At 44.3% G+C, this 23,656-nt stretch overlaps 1 protein-coding gene across 1 annotated transcript in view; it reads left to right on the top strand.

The window, feature by feature from the left end:
* Window positions 1-23,656, top strand: part of LOC124712490 (proteoglycan 4-like) — a 113,309-nt gene that overhangs the window by 50,322 nt on the left and 39,331 nt on the right. Inside the window, exons 2-4 of the mRNA XM_047242785.1 lie at window positions 6,826-7,399; window positions 13,301-13,432; window positions 17,442-17,582. Coding sequence (XP_047098741.1) covers window positions 6,837-7,399; window positions 13,301-13,432; window positions 17,442-17,582 — 836 coding nt within the window. The 5' untranslated portion in view covers window positions 6,826-6,836. The remainder of the gene's footprint in view (window positions 1-6,825; window positions 7,400-13,300; window positions 13,433-17,441; window positions 17,583-23,656) is intronic.

The following is a 23,656-nucleotide window of genomic DNA, read 5'->3' as shown; positions in this document are numbered from 1 at the left end:
CTCAGACTTTGGTAGAAATTGGTTAGATTCGATTAGCTTAGATTAGTACTTGTTCCATAGATCATGAATACGATACTTCGTAATGATGTGCAACGTGTCAGGTTAATAAAAGGTGTCTATACAAGATATTACATTACACAAAAAATTAGATGATACCCAATATTTTTAATTTTTTTTTTTTTTTTTGGTGAGGGTTGCGAAATTACCCACTTACTATATCCAAAAATTCATCTAATGAGTAGAAGGAGCTGCCATTAAGAAATTCTTTTAATTTCCTTTTAAATGCTATATGGCTCTCTGTCAGACTTTTGATGCTATTAGGTAAGTGACCAAAGACTTTTGTGGCAGCATAATTTACCCCCTTCTGAGCCAAAGTTAGAGTTAACCTTGAGTAGTGAAGATCATCCTTTCTCCTCACTCTTTCTCCTAGTGTTGTAGCCTAGTGTCTGCAGGATGATCTTGGATGAGCTCCAGCAATTATTCTGATTACGCGCTTTTGTGCAATGAACACTCTTTTACTCAATGATGAGTTACCCCAGAATATGGTGCCATACGAAAGCAGAGAATGAAAATAGGCGTGGTAAGCTAATTTATTCAGATGTATATCGCCAAAATTTGCAATGACCCTAATAGCATAAGTAGCTGAACTCAAACGTTTCATCAGATCCTCAGTGTGTTTGTTCCAGTTCAACCTCTCATCAATACATACCCCTATAAATTTTGAATATTCTACCTTAGCTACCGATTTCTGATCGAAGTCTATATTTATTAATGTTGTCACTCCATTTACTGTGTGGAACTGTATACACCGTGTTTTGTCAAAGTAATGACAGGCCATTTGCAGAGAGCCGCTTAATGATTTTCTGAAAAACATCGTTTACAATTTCACAAGTTAATTCTTGTCTGTTGGGTGTGATAGCTATACTTGTATCATCGGCAAAAAGCACCAGCTTTGCATCTTCGTGAATATAGAATGGCAAGTCATTAATATATATTAAGCAGAGGAACCAAGACCGAACCTTGCGGCATCCCATTCTTGATTGTTCCCCATTTTCAGAAATCATGTTTTTTGTATATTATGTGAACTGTTTATTTTAATTATCTGCACTCATCCAGTTAGGTATGATTTAAACCATTGGAGCACTGTCCCATTCATACCACAGTACTTGAGCTTATCTAAAAGTATTCCATGATTTACACAATCAAAAGCCTTTGATAGATCACAAAAAATCCCAACGGTTGACTTCCGGTTACTCAGAGCATTTAATATTTCATTAGTGAAAGTATATATAGCATTTTCTTTTCAAAAACCCTTCTGGAAACTAAACTGATATTTTGTTAAAACTGTATTTTTACAAAGGTGTGAAGCTACTCTACAATACATTACCTTTTCAAGAATTTTGGATAAGTTAGTCAGAAGAGAGATTGGGTGGTAGTTGTTGACATCAGACGTATCCCCTTTTTTGTGCAGTGGTTTAACAAAGGCATACTTCAGTCTATCTGGGAGAATACCCGGCTTCAGACAGTTATTACATATGTGGCAAAGAATCCCACTTATTTCTTGGGAACAAGTTTTTATTATCCTGCTGGAAATTCCATCAATTCCATGTCAGCTTTTATTCTTGAGAGAGCTTATTATCTTCCTAATTTCAGAAGGAGAGGTGGGTGGAATTTCAATTGTATCAAATGGTGTGGGTAAGGCCTCTTCCATTAACTGCCTTGCTGCTTCTAATGAACATTTAGATCCTATTTTATCTACAACATTTAAAAAATGATTATTCAAAATGTTTTCGACTTCTGGCTTGTTTTTTTATCAAGCTTCCATTCGCTTTGATGGTGATGCCGTCATCCTGTACTCTTGGTTGCCCTGTCTCCCTTGAAATAATATTCCAAATTGTTTTGATTTTGTTATCAGAGGTAATAATCTCTGACATGGTGCACATGCTTCTGGACTTTTTAATAATCTTTCTTAATGTGGCACAGTAGGTTTTATAATATTTGGCTGTTTCAGGGTCATTACTCTTTGTTGTTGTTAGACACAGTTCCCTTTTGTGGCTACAAGATATTTTTATTCCTTTAGTAAGCCAAGGTTTTTTGCATGGTTTCTTATAATTAGATTTAACTACTTTCTTGGGGAACCAGTTTTCAAATTCTCTTACAAGTGTATCATGAAATAAGTTATATTTAAATTACCATCAGGTTCCTTGTACACCATCCCAGTCTAATTGCTGAAGATTTTCTCTGAAATTTCTAATTGTTGAGTCATTAATTGAACGCAGAACTTTGGAGGGTAGTTTAGAATTACTGAATGGAGCTACGTGATATACTGTAACTAACTGAGCAACATGATCAGAAAGCCTTTGCCCGCATCTCGTGGTCGTGCGGTAGCACTCTCGCTTCCCACGCCCGGATTCCTGGGTTCGATTCCCGGCGGGGTCAGGGATTTTCTCTGCCTCGTGATGGCTGGGTGTTGTGTGCTGTCCTTAGGTTAGTTAGGTTTAAGTAGTTCTAAGTTCTAGGGGACTGATGACCATAGATGTTAAGTCCCATAGTGCTCAGAGCCATTTGAACCATTTTTTAGAAAGAATTTATGTTTTTAAACCTATCTTGGTCTATGAAAGTGTTATCTATCACTGTGCTGCTGTCCTCTACTACCTGAGTAGGAAAATTAATGACAGATGTCAAATTGAAAGAACCGAGCAAGACTTCCAGGTCATTCTTCCTATTACACTCTTTCAGTGAATTAACATTGAAGTCCCACAAATAATAATTTGCTTTCCCGTATCTGACAGATAGCACAACAAGGCATTCAAGTTTTCCAGGAATAAATGAAAGTTTCCTGAAGGGGACCTATATACTGTTACAATTATAAAAGAGCCCTCCTTCAGTTGAAGTTGACAGGCACATGCTTCTATATGTTTCTCTAGACAAAACTTTTTTGTATCTAAGCTTTCAACACAGTGATAACTTTTGACACATATGGTAACTCCTCCTCTCACCTTATTATCTCTACTCATACGTGCAACTAGTGTATAACCACTGATATTTACCTTTTCCATATGAGACACAATGTGATGCTCAGACAGGCATAGTATATCTATTACATTATCTGATTCAATGTCATCTAAACAAACCAGGAGATCATCTACTTTATTCTTCAATCCCGGAATATTTTGGTGAAAAATAGTAACATTATTTTACACTTTACTTTTGTGAGAATATACTTTTTTCTTTAATCCACCAATATTTTGATTAAATATGGACACTGATATTAGTCTGAAAATGGGGTACATCCATGAGTACTAGTGTACCCTCTTATGGATTTCGCTAACAACCCTGCCAGTTTACCCTTCCCTTTCCTATTGAGATGTAGGCCATGCCTTGTGAAATCCCCCCTACCAACAGCGTCGACAGGAACCAATCCAATGTCTGACAGAGTGGCTGCCCTACACAACTGATCCAACTCCATATTTACCCTCCTGACAGAGCGGTTCAATTGGGACTGATCATGCCGCACGAAAGCACGCACCAGCCCAACATTGGTATGGATCATTGCCAAGGCTATTTTCACCAGGTCACACAATACTGTAGCCTTGATCCCTATCAATACTGCTTCCCACTCCATGCACTATCATCACATGATCCTGCTTTGTCAATCCCTTGCACAAGGAACCTATATCCTCTACCACCTGGCTACGACTTGCACTTGGCATGAAAAAGTTGGTGACCTGGTACCTGTCACCTAATTTTACCTACAAAATCTGGCCCACAACTCTTCCAAGGCTGCTACCTAGCAGCAGAACTTTCCTCTCACTTTCTACTTTTTTTGAAACAGTAGGTTTCCTAGTGAGATTCTGTTGCATCTTAACTACATCTAATTCTACTGGAGCCTCTTCCTTACTAAACAGTGGTAGGAAGGCAAATCTATCGGTTGTGCCAACTGGGAAACTGTCAGACGGTCCTCTTTCTGTGGCCCCCGTTCCCAGCTACCACTTCCCACCACTGTTTACCCTCCTCCCCCTTTAACCTCTTCAGTTCCTCCCTCGCTCTGTCCAAATCAGCCTCAAGGACTCTAATTTTCTCCTCCCGTTCAGCTATAATCCTATCTCTTGAGCAAATCCTGCAAAAGAATGGAAGAGTCTCGTTTTCTTCCTCAATTCCCACGCCGCTACAATTTTCCGAATGTAACCACCTGTTACAACAGCTGCACAAAACCCTGAACTAACTTTCCTACTGCAGCTCATACACTTAGTATCCATGGTAGTTTGGAAATTAGTTAAGAGATTTACTAAGTGACAACGATAATATACACTCCTGGAAATTGAAATAAGAACACCGTGAATTCATTGTCCCAGGAAGGGGAAACTTTATTGACACATTCCTGGGGTCAGATACATCACATGATCACACTGACAGAACCACAGGCACATAGACACAGGCAACAGAGCATGCACGATGTCGGCACTAGTACAGTGCATATCCACCTTTCGCAGCAATGCAGGCTGCTATTCTCCCATGGAGACGATCGTAGAGATGCTGGATGTAGTCCTGTAGAACGGCTTGCCATGCCATTTCCACCTGGCGCCTCAGTTGGACCAGCGTTCGTGCTGGACGTGCAGACCGCGTGAGACGACGCTTCATCCAGTCCCAAACATGCTCAATGGGAGACAGATCCGGAGATCTTGCTGGCCAGGGTAGTTGACTTACACCTTCTAGAGCACGTTGGGTGGCACGGGATACATGCGGACGTGCATTGTCCTCTTGGAACAGCAAGTTCCCTTGCCGGTCTAGGAATGGTAGAACGATGGGTTCGATGACGGTTTGGATGTACCGTGCACTATTCAGTGTCCCCTCGACGATCACCAGTGGTGTACGGCCAGTGTAGGAGATCGCTCCCCACACCATGATGCCGGGTGTTGGCCCTGTGTGCCTCGGTCGTATGCAGTCCTGATTGTGGCGCTCACCTGCACGGCGCCAAACACGCATACGACCATCATTGGCACCAAGGCAGAAGCGACTCTCATCGCTGAAGACGACACGTCTCCATTCGTCCCTCCATTCACGCCTGTCGCGACACCACTGGAGGCAGGCTGCACGATGTTGGGGCGTGAGCGGAAGACGGCCTAACGGTGTGCGGGACCGTAGCCCAGCTTCATGGAGACGGTTGCGAATGGTCCTCGCCGATACCCCAGGAGCAACAGTGTCCCTAATTTGCTGGGAAGTGGCGGTGCGGTCCCCTACGGCACTGCGTAGGATCCTACGGTCTTGGCGTGCATCCGTGCGTCGCTGCGGTCCGGTCCCAGGTCGACGGGCACGTGCACCTTCCGCCGACCACTGGCGACAACATCGATGTACTGTGGAGACCTCACGCCCCACGTGTTGAGCAATTCGGCGGTACGTCCACCCGGCCTCCCGCATGCCCACTATACGCCCTCGCTCAAAGTCCGTCAACTGCACATACGGATCACGTCCACGCTGTCGCGGCATGCTACCAGTGTTAAAGACTGCGATGGAGCTCCGTATGCCACGGCAAACTGGCTGACGCTGACGGCGGCGGTGCACAAATGCTGCGCAGCTAGCGCCATTCGACGGCCAACACCGCGGTTCCTAGTGTGTCCGCTGTGCCGTGCGTGTGATCATTGCTTGTACAGCCCTCTCGCAGTGTCCGGAGCAAGTATGGTGGGTCTGACACACCGGTGTCAATGTGTTCTTTTTTCCATTTCCAGGAGTGTATTAAATACAGATGCAAAAGGTCAGTAAGTATGTTTTGGAAACTAATATGTAAGTAAACTATTACCAAATGCAATTAAATCTGTGGTATAATGCTAAATATGCACGATCAAAAATTAGGCCTAGAGAGCCGAATGTAAACAAAACGAACTTTTTTCGATAAGTGGAAGAATACGTAAATAAAAGAAAAACCTTTAATGGCAAGCTTGAAGAGCACACTAATGAATGAATTTAATTAGTTAATCTATACCAAATGCACTTTAGATTGCGGTATAACGCTAAGTATGCACACTCGGAAAGTAAGGCAAAGCCGCGAAATATAAACAAAACGATCTTTTTGCGATTACTGGAACAATACGCAAATAAAAGACAAACTTTTAATGGTGAGCTTGAAAAGCACCCTAATGAACATATTTAATCAGTTATACTACAGCAAATGCACTTCCAGTTGCGGTATAACGCTAAATATGCGCACTCGAAAAATTGCGCCTAAGCAGCAGTAAGTAAACAAACGAACTTTTCGAGATTACTAGAACACTACGCAAATAAGAGAAAAACTTTTAATGGTGAGCTTGAAGCGTACACTAAAGAACGTATTTAATTAGTTAAAAGCGTTCAACTACAATTAATTACAACCTAAATTACTTATCTTTCACGAGAACTCTGTCTCCGTACGTGCGGCCTTGTGCAGGGCTACCAACACACTGTGTGAACCTACATGGCAACTAGCAGAACTACTTAAGAGCGAAGTAATACAGATTACAGAAACGAAATGTCGTTTTTTTCTAAGTAACGAGAGAGGTCAGGAGGGACAGTGGTTTAGTGCAGTTGCAGTAAGACTTCATTATCAAGCGACACTGTTCGGTATACAGATATTACGGAAGTGAGGAATCCACTGAGTCTGAAGTCATGTGGAAAAACTACTGCAACAATATGGAATATTTTGGAAATTTTATGGAAGATTTATTTGAAGGGGTTTTACACGGGTAGGATATCAAGGTGTTAAAAATACATTGTGATAGACTGCGTTATTTTTTAATAGCTGTTGCTTCGTACAGGCCTACACTTGCACTGCTGAGTGACGCCGTGTTCCAGAAGCAGCCTCGATGACGGCGGTTAACGAGAGGCAGGAGCCCGCGGCCACGGACCTGGGCGCCCTGCTGGACGCTGGCGACGCCGCCTTCGTGACGCTGGAGGCGGGGCAGACGCGGCTGGCGGCGCACGCGGCCGTCCTGGCCGCCAGGAGCCCCGTCTTCGCGGCCATGTTCCAGCACGACATGCTGGAGGCCGCCTGCGGCCGGGTCAGCATCGCCGACGTGGAGGCTCCGGTGATGAGGCAGCTGCTGGCCTACATGTACACCCTCCAGACGCCGCAGCTGTCCAGCACGGCCCCGCAGCTGCTGGCGGCGGCGGATAAGTACGGCCTGACGGCACTGAAGGCTGCCTGCGAGCGGCAGATGGCCGCTCAGCTGGACGTCGAGAACGCGGCGGCCGCAGCTGTCGTAGCGGTGAGGCACTCCTGCCCCCAGCTGACCGCGGCTGCCGTCGCCTTCATAAACGCCAACCGCCAGGTCTTGTCAACCCGGGGCTGGGCAGAGGCGATGAGGAACCACCTAGAACACGTCATCGAAGTGACCAGGCTGCTCAGCGAGTCACCAGCGGAAACTGGGTGAGCCCGAGGCGAACCACTCGCCACTGTATCCCAGTTTCTTATATGGTGTATTTTCGAGCCTACAATTTTTGTCACGCGCACCTTAGATGCGTCTTATCTCTGAAGTACAGCATTACTGCAGGCAATTCTCTTATATCTCACAATGCTTTCATTGTCGTCTCATAACACGTTCGACCAATTTCTAAATTGAACTGTCTATATAATCAGCTACGAGGGGGGTTCAGTAAGTAGTGCAACACTTTTTTTTTCTTTCCAAAAGCACGGTGGTTCTGTTCAAGATTCCAGTACACAATATTATTCCCCCCTCTTTTGAATGCAAACTCCGACGTACTGCTTCCTGCCCAGTGCATGCTTGATTAGATCTAACAGTTGGAAGTCGGAGGTGTGAGCGGATCATAGTGTCGATGAGAATGATCAATCAAATTTTGTGAGCTCCTTTCGGGTACGCAGACTTATGTGAGACCTTATATTATCACGGAGAAAGAGAGGTTCGTATACAATTTTCTGGCGTCGAATATACTGAAGTCGCTTCTTCAATTTCCTGCGGCTTGAACAATGCGTTTCAGAGTTGATCCTTGCAGCATGAGGGGGGACATCAAACAGAATATCCCCTTCAAAGTCCCAGAATACCCATTTCTGGCACGTGGTGATTAACCCATATTTCATCGCCTCTGACGATGTTCGACAAAAAAAAAAAAAAAAAAAAACTGTCACGATCAGCTTTGTAACATGCAAGCAACTCCACACAGATCGCCCGTCGTTATTCTTCACGATCCTCCGTTTGGCTGCGAGGAACCCAGCAGGTACACACCTTAAGTATCCCAACTGGTGGACGAGTGTGTCATCACTACCACACTGATGTCCAGCTGTGCAGCGAGTTGTTTGATTGTGATCCGTCAGTCAGCTCTAATGAGAGTGTCCGTACGTTCCAACATTGTACAAGTCACAGTTGTGTGCGGCCAACCAGCACGTGGGAGATCAGACGGGTTTACGTGGCATTGTTACAATGATGACACACACCTCGCCCAGCAGTTCACCGTGCCTTTGTTCACTGCCAGGTCTCGTGGACATTCTAGAAGGGCCTGTGTTCCGTCAAAACAAATTAAATTAGAACTGTCTGTCTGGAACACACCTCCATCACAGAAGCGATTTTCAAGGTTATGTGTATTCCCGTCACTTACCTGAACTTCATGAAACTACAAGGGCTGAAGCGAGACTATTCCACGATGTCCCACCGAAAATGATAATAATAATAATAATAATTACGTATTTTTTCATCCAAACCTGGTCGAGAAAACAATGTGTCACATTAGTCATTGAATGCCCCTTGTAAATTAGCAAAAAATATTGAAACAGGCCAGTTTTCCATACCTTCTCAAATTGTTTGTCCTTTAAGCACTTCATACTTATTTTCGGTTCTGTTATATTGCATGTTTACTGTTGTGTTGGCAGAAGAGCCAACACCGTGTTAGTAGTGAAGGCCAAAATGCACGCATTTTAGCTCACGCAGGCTGGCGTGAGGAAGGAAGGACTATATTGACGTGAGGTCTGGAACATGACAAGGAATTATAATTCAGAAAGCGGACGTAATTAGTTTGATACTTAACTTTAAACCGTTGATGATGAACGTCGCTCTTGACGATACATGATTCACAATATCAATCTCAATAGTAACTGAATATGGCACCTCGCTAGGTCGTAGAAAATGACGTAGCTGAAGGCTATGTTAAACTGTCGTCTCTGCAAATCAGAGCGTATGTAGTCAGTGAACCACCGCTAGCAAAGTCGGCTGTACAACTGGACGAGTGCTAGGGAATATCTCCAGACCAGACCTGCCGTGTGGCGGTGCTCGGTCTGCAGTCACTGATAGTGGCGACACGCGGGTCCGACGTATACTAACGGACTGCGGCCGATTTAAAGGCTACCACCTAGCAAGTGTGGTGTCTGGCAGTGACATCACATTTACTACATGTTGTTGTTTAAGCATCGTATCACATAGCAGCATGAGTCAAGGAGAGCATTGATGCAGTCACAAATTTCCATTTCTCACTGTGCCAAGCTGTAAATGCAGCTTTGTCACAACTTTTAGAAATGATAAAGCGTATCACTATAGCAACATCAGTCCTATATTCACGTGTAACAGCCAATGTTCAGCGCCCTTGGAGCTGGCAGGCAGACCTCTCCACACGTCAGCAGCGTAACACACAGCCCTCCCAGTTTTCACAGACATCTCATTAGGTGGCAGCACAAGTGGGCAGCTTTGCTTTGCTGTTGATGATCGCAGTGGAGGAAATGAAACCCCAGCGTCTCACAAGCACAATGTGATTCTTAGCAGTGTGATGTATCTGTCAGTCAATGTGAACCATCAGTTAGGGCAGTTCACAAACAACAACTCAAGTACACATGTTATTCCAAAACGTTATCCTGGAAGTAGGGGCAGGAGGAGGTGGTGAAATAACACACACTGCAAAAGATACCTTTTTATTTTAAAAGATTTCCTCAATAATAAATTTTTAAGTATGGCATTTTTTAAACAAACAATTTCAAAAACAATTTCCAATAGCTGACAAATTTTCTTTATGAAAAGGAGATTGCAAGGTATGACGTTAACAACTTCCCAATAATAAGATTTTAAACTTGATATGTATGAGAGAACAATTCCTTAAAAAAACCTTTAAGTAGCTAGTTTGTACTGAAGTTAAAATAGTTGTCTCTTGCCATTTAAATAACTTATATTACACTTGTCAGTTGTTACAAGATAAATGTGAATAAGCCATCACACAAACCTCCACATTAAAGGCAGTTCACAAAAAAATTTTCCTTAGCTCAGTGAGGGAGTGACAAGTCTAAAGGGGCCCAGATCGCAATAGTCTGAATAGTTACTGGTGTTCAACAGGGCCACAGAGGATCAACCCCAAAACTTCCATTACAAGCCACCATCTCCCCGAGTTACCCAAAACCAGAAGATGTAGCAAGGGCAGTGCCTGTACAGACTCGGAACCACAGAGACACATGACCCCAACTCTAACTCACCCAATCCAGGTGTGAATGAGGCAGCCCGACCAAGAACCAATTACCACATTCCTGCTGACAGGCAAACGAAAACTGTGGTGGGAAGACCTCAACAAAACCACTGGTGAAGAAACTCATACACTTCACTAGATCTTGAAAAACCCATTATATATAAAAACAGTACTCAACTTCTCACACTCCACCACAGCGCTGGGAACACGTTGCACTTCCTTGTGCTCGTCAGAGTCAACCGCTGCCAGTGGCTTCAACGGCCGATAAGAAGACATACGGTCCCACGCGCTGATCTCCTGCACCACGGCTTCCAAGCTTCATAAGCCACGTACATGCGGGTAAGGCAGACTTAGCCCCTGACAGCCAATAGGTCGAGCAAAGCACGTGGCGAGCAGTTGACGACCCCCAACAGCAGGGCCTCGCTCGCGTCACCACCTCTCTCGGTCACAGCCCAGTACGTACTGCTTGACCGCTACGCGACCGTACACTTCCTCCCCCTCCCGCCAGAGGGCAATAGCGATTCAAACAGCGCGTCAAACCGAAAGCGCCACCGCAAACACTAGACGCGAAGCGAAAGCACTCCGTCTGGCGAGCTTTTCGAAGAGCCGGACACAACTATGGCTCACAATATAATGAAGAGCTGGTATACCTTTCACCCTGCCACAGCAAGCTTCTTCCACCAGGCTGTAAAGAGATAGGAATATTTTCCAGCCAAGTTGTGGATGCAACACATTTAGTAAACAAGATGCTTCAAGTACAGGGTGTAGCTTTCTACTCCTCAAACACATTGCGCCCACCCACCAGACAAGTGCACACAACACAGCAACTCTACACAGACCATCAAGATGCTGTGCCTTTCCTTCAAATTTCTCACTTCTCTCTGTTCATCTGTGGCCCAGAATATGTACTATACTTTGGTTAGCCCCCTTCTAAATCACACACAGGGACGGTGTGTATCAGTTAACACACTGTACAGCATCCTGGAGGAGCAGACATTAAATCTCAGCCCACCTTTCTTGCTTCATTACTACAATATAATTTAGTGTAAATGCAAATGTAAATTCAAGGATTAGATATTAGGCCTGTTCTGACTGGCTGACTCCTGCTTACAAGGCAGTGCAAGGAGTAGTCTATAATTCTGTGACATTCCATTATTAATGATGATGCCTCTGCTTCTTTATTTAAGCAGCTTCTCATGTGGCCTCACTGAACTGATTGGACCCCATTTTATATCTCCCCACCATAGAAAAAATTCTGGTCTTACTGGGATGGAACTAGGTCCTCCTGCAGCGCAGACAGTAACACTAACCATTAGAATATGGCGGTGGTCGTGTAATTTATTAACCTCTGATGAAATATTATTACTGAGCCATTACAATTAAATGCAGTTGTAAAAGTAAGTTTTGAAAAAGCTCTTGATAAAATTTTATGATATACTTTTACTAATTCCTAACCATGACACTCTTCGTTACCTCAGGCTTCACACTTTATTACACTGTAGATATCGACTTACATATCACAACGTCAGTTTATTTTACAACTTCTCGCTTACATCCTCTGCCATGTCCATAACAAGCTTCATGTTATTTCTATAGTAAGTTGACATCCCACCTTACCTGATTATATTGCCAACTCTCTCTCTCTTTATCTCTACCTCTCTCTCTATCTTCTATCACCCACAGATGAACACACACACACACACACACACACACACACACACACATACGCTTCACTGATTATCATTCAGCTTCCTGACGTTAGTTTCCAAACCTTATTTACAGGCAAAAGTCACAACCGTCTGACATCGTTTATGAACTCACAGTTTCATGAGTCTGTACCGAAATGCTCTTTTCCCATTGCTTTATGGTGCCCCTTCGTCGTTCTGTTTCTTACTTTTGGCATCCTCTGATCAGAAGTTACGTTTTAACATACTTAAATTGTTTCTCATTACTGATTTTATCCACACTCTCATTCGACGTTGATATAAGATGAAAACGTTTGAAAGTGCTTGTTGGCCTGTGCATATGAACTCTATTTTCTCGACACCATTTAAATTCCTGTGATAATAATTTTAATACGGTTAAATTTCACACTGGCTTAGCTCCATTCTTTACTGAATCCATTGCTGCCTTCTTTGACTGACCTTCTCTGGCAAGTTCAGAATCTGCTGTCCTGGATGTTGTCTGTGTCTCTCACAGAAAAGTTTCTGACAAACGGGCCACCAATGCTTTCAGCACCATCTGATGGTCATAGTGACTTGATATGCACAGTTCAAAGTCTGAGTCTGATTAGTGGCCTCGTCATTTCTATGTGATTATTTCTGTAGTGATGTTTTTGAATTGTCCTGTGTAATAACCCTCCTTTTATGACACTATAGGTTATTAATACAAGAGCAAGTCTCCTCTAAAGTTTCTTCCTTTGACATGAGTTAGAAGTTGACCGTGATCGTGTATGCTGATGGAAAGAAACCGAAACGTAGTTCGTCAGATGGAGGGCTACGATCTGACAGGAAGTAACAGTTATTCTCATGGTTATCAAACCTACTGTATTACCGTTGAAAAGTATAACGGCGAGTCATGCTAATGAACCGAGCGAGGTGGCGCAGTGGTTGGCACACTGAACTCACATTTGGGAGGACGACGGTTCAATTCCGCGTTCGACCGTCATGATATAGGTTTTCCCCGAATCGCTTCAGGCAAATGCCGGGATAGTGCCTTAGAAAGGGCACGGCCAACTTCCTTCCCCATTCTTCCCTAATCCAATGAGACCGATGAATTCGCTGTTTGGTCTCTTCCCCAAACAACCCACCCCCGTGCAAATGAATACAATGACATGCGCTCTCGCTCAGGCGGCGCCTCTTCTCCCTCTGCGCAGGTCGGCGGGCAGCGGGGGGACCGCGGCGGCTGTGCGACACGGCAGGTGGGGCAGCACACCCGTGGCTGCCGTCGCGCCCATGGTACCTCTCAGCGGTGCCCCGCCCGACGACGCCGACGCCTCTCGCATGCGGTGAGTACGCTCACTACATACAAACATTTTCCAAGTTCACAGTACGATTTACGTGGCGTTAGCCTAGAGTTAAGGTCAAAACACCGAATACCGCTTTGTTGTATTTTTTACTCACATATGGACTCAGATGAAATTCAGCTTCTCCAGGGAGAACGCTCGTTGGCAAATGTGAATCAGATCTGTTTCTTAGACACTCTTTAAATGATTGCTCAGTTCAAAAGCTGCTTTCCACAGGCTTCCATCCACCCCTCCAGCAGTATGGTCTGCAACACGCGAGCTACAGACATCATCTGATCACCACAGTACCACACTGAATACGTTTAGATGTTATTCCCTTTCAAGCTTTTCTGAGACGGTTGTTACGAATTCAAACTGTGCTGTCCAATAGTTCAAATGGCTCTGAGCTCTATGGGACTTAACATATCAGGTCATCAGTCCCCTAGAACTTAGAACTACTTAAACCTAACTAACCTAAGGACATCACACACATCTATGCCCGAGGCAGGTTTCGAACCTGAGACCGTAGCGGTCGCGCGGTTCCAGACTGAAGCGCCTAGAACCGCTCGGCCACTCCGGCCGGCTGTCCAATAGTTGTCTTATCACCAGAGCACAGGTGTTAACCCTTGTACGTTTTGTGTCCGACTTCTTGGACACTAAGGGGACTAGTAATAATTTAGGCAATTAATTACAACATAGCTTATCCTTATTCATCCGGCTCGGCTGTAGCTGTGGGACTGCAACGTAGACTTGCGGTTCAGAATACACTAGACGAGCCACGATTACTGGTTGGCGAATTGCCACAAGTTCAGGATGCCGTACTGTGGATTCACTATTGTCTCTAGGAAACACAAGTTCGTAGACACTTTTTGATACAGTTCCGATAGCGTTGGCAGGTAGCCACGGTTCACAGGAGACGCGGGCTGTATAATGGCAGCGCGACCACGTTACTCCTACAGGAACCTCCTGGAAGGGTGCAGCATCCTACCTCGAAACGAACTGCCCTGCTGCCATCTGGCAACCCTGTTTCAAGGCAGGTAGCGCCTCAGATATGCGGCAGGCCCGACCCCTTCCTAGCCTCTCACTGGCGCCACGCAGTACCACTTTGCTGTGCAGCACCTCTGAGGTGGTCGATACTTCTCGCGGTGGTCGATACTTCTTGCACCGTTCTCGATACTCGCGGTTAGTACTTTTCATCTGTGCTTTATTTTGCTCAAAATCAGTTTAATATACTGAGCTATTATGTATGTCAGTCTCAGGGGAAGCACTGTGTGATTTAAACATGAATGGTAAATGATTTCTGGCACCGCGCGCCGCGGAGTTTGAATCCCCACCAGACGTCATGGACGTCGAAGACACATAGAGGTCTCTGCACCTGTAAGCTGCGGCGGCGCGCGCCTCCTGGTCCGCTATTAGTGTGAGGGTGCCACAGTGGAACACGTGGTCTCAGCGGCCAATAGCGGCGCCCCCAACACAGCATTTAAGCGCCTGCCTCTCGCTCACCACCCAGTCTAACCTTGCGTACGTCTCTGGACACATCGCCTCGCCTTAGACAGCTTATTTACTTTCGTGTTTTGCTTACGAGTGGACGCGGTTGTTAGGTTTTCTTGTGACTCCGTTGTTTCGATCTTCTTTTTGTTTGTTCTGTCCTTCGTCGGTCGTGTCCCTCCTCTCCCGTTGTGTTGTTGTTCGCAGGCCGCTCCGCGGGTCACGCCGCGTTTTCCGTCACTTCAACCCCGCGACCGTTCCGGTCGCCGTTACAACATGATTCATCTTAACGGGCCTGTTACTGTTTCCCAGTGTATTTTCTATTGTTTGTATATTCAAAATCCATCAACAGTACTACCGGTCCCATAAGAGGAGCAGCAAAATGTGGCCTTCTAGCACCAGGAATCGAACCGGGTCCCCTTGACTGATAGCCAGTTATCTCAGCCACTATACCACACTGGATAACAACGCAAGTGGCCCTCGAGGTAGCGTAGTAATCACCAGCACACTATTCGACAACGACTGCAATTTCACAATGTCGAACGACGTGCGCGGGATGTACTTCATGTGGCTGTTATCGGAAACGATCGGTGACGTTATAGTAGAGAAGTGACTCAGGAAAACGAGATATACTGGCAATGCTTTCAGGTTTGCTCGGCATAAGCCATCAGGTGTCTCAGTGTTCTCATGAAGTATCGCCAGTAGTGTAGTGCGATGTTGTTCAAAATCATGAATGCCCAAAAGGATGGAGGAAGATGTCGCGGTAGTGGATACCTTCAGGTGAAAAACAACTTATATTCAAAACTGTACTGTTTTGCCAGGAAGAAAAAAGCGGAGTCAAGTAATGGTACCTCTACAGAAAGCAATAGGAGGGGAGTGAGAAGGAACAATGAAATAAATTTTGGAAGACTTTAAGGAAATGGAAGAACGACGAAAAGTTAAAACTCAAGGAAAACAAAGGCATTCTAGAGAAGTTGTTCCTCTACATGATTTTGATAAAGCATTTACGCAAAGAAAATTTTTGGAGAATTGTGAGCAGACGAATGAAATTCGATTGTTGAGAAAGGTGCTTGTATTTGAAAAAACTAAGACGAATTTTGAGGAATGAAAGGAAACATTCAGGAAAATTTCGAAAGTGATGGATTTTGGTTTCAATAAATGTAAAAATATGAGCAACATCCTAACAGAGCGTTCCGACTTCGTTGAAAAGTGATTACTACTTGAGAGCAAACAGAAATAATGAAAATGTGCTATTCACCGACGAAACATCTCTGCATACGCATTAAACAATAAAAAAAGATTTGCCTGTAATAGGAAACTCCGGGTAAAAAGCTGATAGGAGTGAAGGCTAAGGAGCTACAATCGTATATACTGTAGGAGCGAGGTTCTCATAGGAGGAGCAGTATCATATTTTAATTCAAAATCTAAGTCCCAAGATTACCATGATGATACGAAAGGTGATAATTATCAGAATTGGTTAGAACTGTACCTGAATATTAACTGTTCCTGTTAATATTCATAACGCACCGTATCATACGATTCACACATGCAAAGCCCCCGCTACGCAACTCACGAAAGGATTTAATCGAATGGCTAATTCACATAAAAATCGGTTTTTAACCGAGCTTAAAAAGAACTGAGCCTTCAATTATTGCGCATAATAAGCGAAAGCCTTATTTAAAAGCAGATACTGTTTTAAACCGTAAGGAATACATTCTTCTGATTCCCTAATAATGCCACTACAATTTGCAGCTGTAGAATTAAACTGGAATGTGATTAAACAGAAGAACTGCAGAAAAAATCGTTTCTTCCATTATGTTGACTACTCTAAGACAAAGAGCCAATGAAATATCATCTAAGATTGCCCTACATAATATGCTTGTGAGCATGTAAAATGGATTGAAAATATATACAGGCACAGAGATGTGTTAATGGAAGACGCAAATGGTTTCATTAGTATCCTTCTTCTTTACTGCAACCTTGTTTGGGCTATAGCGCAATCTGAAGTAAACCCGTAGATGTTCCACTTGGTGAGTCTACTTAACGTTTATGACATTTGTAGAGAAAAGTCAGATGTATACAAACTTACCTCTAGTTGGAAGAGATGCCCATATTACATCAGTGAGTAAACTGTCCGCTGTCTCTTTGTTGCTAAATCGCTCTAATCACGTACTTTTTGCTTGTATAGAATATTTACGCTAAATGCTTTTGACAGCTGGAGTGACAGTATATTTTCTTTGCAGCTTCATGTTCACAGTGAGATCATAGTTGTACCGTCCATTCTCGTTCCCATCCCCCTTCCTCCTCCCCACCCTCAAATTGCGGTTGTACCGTCGATAGACCCCCTACCATCCCCCCACCCCATCCCCCTGTCCAAACACTACTTACGAGCCGGATCACGATAAAGCGGCGAAGGTACCCTCTCCAGGTGCGTTACTACTGAGGCCGACTACTATCGTCAGTAGTAGGGTGACGTCTGGCCTCAGCGACATTTCTCTTCCAGTCCTACTGTCTCTTTCCGCAGCCCTCCATCCGCTGGAGACAAGAAGAAGGCGGGCACCACTCAGCCGCAGAGCAAACACAGCCGGACTCCTGCCGCAGCCACGGCGCCCGTGGCTGCTCCACCCTCTGCCTCGTCTGATGCGACCGTCGCTTGTCGCACGCCGTGAGTACACCCACAACGTATGCTTATTTCCCACATTCGCAGAAATTTTTATGGGGTGTTAGCCAAGTGTAACTGGCAAAGCATCGACTTTTTCTTTGTTGTATTTCTTACCCAGCTTTGCATTCAGACGACATTCAGCGTCCGCCTGTCGAGTGACAGTACTCGTTCGCGATAGGTGATAATAAAATAACATTTTACGCAATAGTTCAATGCATTACTCAGCCAGAACATTACGATCAGCTACTTGATAGCCGGTTGCTGCCTATATCACGGATAGCAGTGGCGACGCCTTGTTCATGGAAGCAGTGATTCCTTGGTACGCTGATAGAGGGAGTTGACACCATATCTGCACACACAAGTCATCTAATTTCCGTAAATTTCGAGGAAGGGAGATGAAATCTGCCGCCAATCACATTCCAGATGTGTTCGATCAGAACCGACATTGCGATCCGCTGCCCTCAGTCATGGCAGTAATTGTTTGCTCTAACACCATTACGTGTCACCATCACGGCCACAAAGAGGGCATGGGGTCAAGTGCAAAAATATCGTGGTTTGGTAGTGCTGCTAAGGGACTGTCTACACACAAATAACGGAACAGACACAGTGGACAAGAATAGCTAAGATGAATGATTTACCATTGGTCTACTGAATTGACCAGTGTTTGATCTGGAGAGCTGGGGGGCTCGCACATCAACTGGAATTGCCACTGTGTCGCTCGAAACACTACATCGCTTTCCTGTTGTTTAAAATTGTCACTGGGGTCGGGAAACATAATCTTCATGAAGGGCTGTACGTGGTGTGCAACTAGTGAACGATACACCTTTGCCTTCATGGTGCTTTGCACATGCCCCGGTCGACCAATTCTTGCCCTTAACAATGTTCCACAAAGCATAAAGTAGCCACCACCAGTTTGTCCCAGTCCACAATACAGGCGTCAAGAAGCTGTTACCCTGGAAGACGATGAACTCCGCCTTACCATCGGTATGATGAAGAAGATATCGGGGTTCATCATTCCGTGCGACGCTCTACCACTGTGCCACTCCGAGGTTCACGTGGCCATTTCAGTCGTAGTTGTGGATGTTGTGGTGTTAATAGTGTCACATCCACGGGTCGTTGTTTGTGGAAGCTCATCGTTGGGGTGTTCGGTGCACTGTGTGTTCAGGCACACTTGTATTCTGCGCAGCATAAGACTGATGTCAGTTCCGCCACTGCTCACCGCCTGCCCTGTTTTACCGGCCTGACAGCTTACCATATCCGACGCCTGTAATGAGGTGTGGCCGCCGATCCCCATGGTTTCATTTTAGTTTGACCACGCGTTGAAGACACTCACCGCAGCAGTCTCCGGAATGCTCGTGCCGAGCCCCCGGGCTATCAAATTCAGACAGATCGCGCGCCCTCTCCATTCTACGCAAGGTCTTCTCACTCACTGGTAGTACGAGGGTCGTTCAATAAGTAATGCCCGACATTTTTTAAAAAAAAGCCATTAATATACATAGACAAACGTCCTCGTTGGTGCTTCAAATTTGATATTTGTTCCGCGCGCCGGTGGTTTCGAACCGTTCTGGCAGATAGCGGAGCCGTAGTACAGCGTCAAAATGACATCTACCTACGACTCACGTTACAAGCAGCGTGCTGTTATTGAATTCTTGTGTGCAGAAAAAGAAACCGTGGTGAACATCCAGGAACGTTCGTGTGCAGTGTATGGCGATGCTCCAGTTGATAAGAGTACAGTTGGGCGACCAGTAAAGAAAATTACAGCCTCAGGAAATGCAGACACAGAGTTCCATGCTCGGCCACGCAGGCCAAATTGGGTTGGGCATCATTGCCTCATCCACCCTACAGTCCAGACCTGGCACCCTCGGAGTTCCATCTCTTTGGGCTGCTTAAAGATTCTCTATGGGGAACACAATTTGAAAATGACGGGAGTGTCAGTCATGCAGAGAAAACTTGGCTATGCCTACAGGACAAGAGCTTTTACCAGCAGGGAATATATGTTCTTCCTCGACGTTGGCATAAGGCCATAGAACTTGATGGGGCCTATGTAGAAAAATAGGAAATGCACAATACATGTTGATGTATATAGTCAGCAGATTCTGACTCTTAACAATAAAAATGTTCATGGAGAAAAATGTGGGGCATTACTTATTGAACGACCTTCGTACATGCACGATCCGTGTGCCTGACTAGCAGAGATTCCTTACCAGGTGAGGTTGTTAGCACCTGGACGGGTTTATATCGATAGTAGGTCGCTGTTCATAATGTTCCCGCTGGCCAGTGTACCTGTAATAAAATTTTAAAAAGCTTTTTTCTATGAAATGGATCCCTAATATTACAGATTCGACTTTACTGCCTTATTCGAATTTTTTTGAGCACCCGTTCAGGAACTGATACCCTCATGTTACCTGTCAGTGCCCTCAATTGCATGATCCCTAACTTTCTGTTTACAAACATCATCTGATGGTCGTAGTACCACATTAAGCGCATTTTGAAGTTACTGCCATTCTAATTTCTTTGATATTATTATTGTATATTCTTTGCATGCTGCCCAGTGGTTGTGTTATCACTTCGGTACAACTGTTGACCGTTATATGTACCTTTAATTAGTGCTCTATTTTGCACAAAAAGTTGTTTGATGTACTGAGCCACTAGTGTGGGAAACTGAGGAGAAACAGTGGTAAATTCAGTAGACCAACGGTAAATCATTTATCTTAGAGGACCTGCTATTCTTGTCCACTGTGTCTGTTCCGTTATTTGTGTGTAGACAGTCCCTTAGCAGCACTACCCAACCACGATATTTTCGCACTTGACCCCCTCCCTCCTTTGTGGGCGTGATGGTAACACATAATGGTGTTAGAGTAAACAATTACTGCCATGACTGAAGGTAGCAGATCGCAATGTCTGTTCTTACAGCGCATGTACTTTGAAGTGTTTCAACACGTCCTCGTGAAATGTAATCAGTAGAATGTCGTGAAAACAGTGCCATTCAGTTGAAGGACAGCTTATATTCAAAGTTTTACTATTTTGGCAGGGTGAAAGTAGCAGAATCAGACTTTGATATATGTACCCAAAGCAATTGGGCGAGCAGATAAGGTGGAATATCAGAAAGGATAGAAAAATACACTTTGAAGGATTTTATGAAACAAAAAGAAACCGAGAAAATGAGAAACTCCAAAAAGTTAAAGGGTTTCCAGAAAATTTGCTTCTCTAGATGACTTCGATACAGCACTTATTTAGATAAAATTTTGGGACTATTATAAACGTAACATGAAAATCCTAACGTCGAGAAAGCTGCTTATTTTTTCAAAACCACCGATAATTTTTCTGGAAGGAGGGGAAACGTTCTGGAATATTTCAGAGATGCATTTTAGTTTTAAAAAATATTAGACTAAGAGAAACATACTAGTAAAACATTCCGGCCTTGTTGCAAAGCGTGGTGATTATTAGAAAGCAATCTGATATAATGAACGGCGGGCAAATAACCAATGGCATTCACGTACGCTACGTAGATGCATAGGCATTAAACGTCAATAAGTGCCAGTAATATTAAGAAATTCTGGGTATAGAGAATAACAGCAATGAAGGCCAAAGTGCTTTTGTTGTCCACATCAGAGGGGCAATGGGTTATATTGATGGAACACAATTTACAATTCGAAGTCAAAGTCCTAACAATATCACGATGAAGTGAATGGGGATACATCACAAAAAGGGTTAGAAGGGTACTGATTATTAATATCCCTGTTGCCAAGTTTTTAGAATTGATAATACACGATAGAACACTGCTGAGACCACAAAAACTACACTACCGTAACTCGCTAATGGACATATGCGAATGGCTCATTCAGAATAAATTCACATTTGCACCGAGCTTAGCAAGGAATATGCTGGAATGAGATTTTCACTCTGCAGCGGAGTGTGCGCTGATATGAAACCTCCTGGCAGATTAAAACTGTGTGCCGGACTGAGACTCGAACTCGGGACCTTTGCAAATATCGATTCATTCAGGAGTGCTAATTCTGCAAGGTTCGCAGGAGAGCTTCTGTGAAGTTTGGAAGGTAGGAGGCGAGGTACTGGCAGAAGTAAAGCTGTGAGGAGGGGGCGTGAGTCGTGCTTGGGTAGCTCAGATGTAGAGCACTTGCCCACGAAAGGCAAAGGTCCCGAGTTCGAATCTCGGTCTGGAACACAGTTGTAATCTGCCAGTAAGTTTCAAGAAATAAGCTCTTACGAATTTTGTATTATAATAAAAGTATGTGTTTATAGCCAAAGTATGTGTTTATAGCTGACGCAGTTAAAGCATAAGGATCACACTGCTCTGGGGCTCTCGTAACACTACTTTGATTTGAACCCTCCGCAAAGTGTGCCCGCGGCTCTCCCCCACTCTGCCAGCCAGCAGTACCCCCCACCCTCTACTCACCCAGCCACGCACGTCACTGTACCGCGCGGAGCCACTCGGTCCGTTTACTTCCAGTCATTTCTATTGTCTGGGTAGACATCGCGTTCGGTATTTGTGATACAACAGAACTAGTGGGTGGAAAATGGCTGAGGAGGAGTTAAAATCGTTGAAACGAAAGTCCTTTAACCCATACTCGTCAATCCACAGTGGGAAGAAGAGTATTTTTTGTTGGAACGCTAAGCGGACCTCAGTGTTGGATTTGAAATGCAACATTGTCTTCATGGAAGAAGTACAATGTGAAGCGATATGATCAACTGCTTCACGAGAAGCATAGAGTCGTTTTGAATAACGAAGAAAGAAAAGCCAATCTTATCGAAGTGAAGCAGAAAAAGGAAAAAAAACGTACGTACGCACGTAGATAACTATCACAGTGATTCACATTATTATTGTTATTAATAATGTGTTATGTGCATCTTCCGTCACTTTTAATTCCTCCTGTAAGTATTTACAGGACAAAACCCTCATCATCCACAACGATGCAGCGATGACAGTGCACAAGTGTGTGAAATCGTATGGGACTTAACTTCTAAGGTCATCAGTCCCTAAGCCTACACACTATTTACCCAAAATTATCCTAAGGACAAACACACACACCCATGCCCGAGGGAGGACTCGAACCTCCGCCGGTATCAGCCGCACAGTCCATGACTGCAGCGCCTCAGACCGCTCGGCGATGACAGTAGCCTATCATGTAGCTTTTAAAATAACTAAAACAGCACGGCCCTTCGGCGATGGAGAATTTGTAAAAGACTGTTTTCTTGCTGCCGCAACAATTTTGCGCCCAGCAAGTTTTCCTGTTTTTGAAACCGTTCGTCTTTCACTGAGAACGGTTTGCAGGCGCATTGAAGAAATGGCACACGATTTGGAAGCCCAATTAAGAAACAGGATAAAAGATTCGGATTTCCTTTCATTAGCATTGGACGAAAGCACTGATGTATGTGATCATGTTCAACTTTCAGTCTTTTTGAGACTAAATCATGCTCAGTTTAATGTGATTGACGAACTCCTCGGTTTAGTGCCAACGCATTACACAACAACGGCCGACGATATATTTTCGTGCGTAGAATATGTAATAGAGAAATACGAGCTATGTTGGGAAAAACTTTCATCGATTGCAACAGATGGGGCTCCTGCAACGATTGGTCATAAGTCTGGAGTCGTTGCTGTGATACGAAAAAAGTTGAAAGCCGTCGATGTCCAGCTGGAACTACCAGCAATACATTGCGTTCGTCACCGTGTTAATTCGCTAGAAAAATGTGCCGAACTTGTTGGCGTCATGGACGTGGTTATAAAAACAGTTAACAAACTCATTGGGACACAGACAGTTCAAATCGTTCCTGGCAGTTCTCGAGTGCGAATACCGCGATGTTCAATATTTCTTGTGAAACACGCTGGTTGAGTTGAGGCGTTTTTTTAGAACGGTTTTTTAATTTACGTAAAGATATAGTATTATTCATGGATGCGAAAGGAAAACCGCTGAAAGAATTGGATGACGCACACTGGATTTTAGACCTTGGGTTTTTAACTGACATAACCATGCATCTGAATAGCTTGAACGTAGCTTTGCAAGTTAGAAATAAGGTAATTAGCGAAGTGTTTGACACTGTTTTGGCATTCAAGAGAA

Source organism: Schistocerca piceifrons, chromosome 8 (assembly GCF_021461385.2).
Source record: "Schistocerca piceifrons isolate TAMUIC-IGC-003096 chromosome 8, iqSchPice1.1, whole genome shotgun sequence".
In the NCBI taxonomy this organism is placed as follows: domain Eukaryota; kingdom Metazoa; phylum Arthropoda; class Insecta; order Orthoptera; family Acrididae; genus Schistocerca; species Schistocerca piceifrons.
Note: the sequence above shows the minus strand (reverse complement) of the source record. Positions and strands in the feature narration are given on the sequence as shown.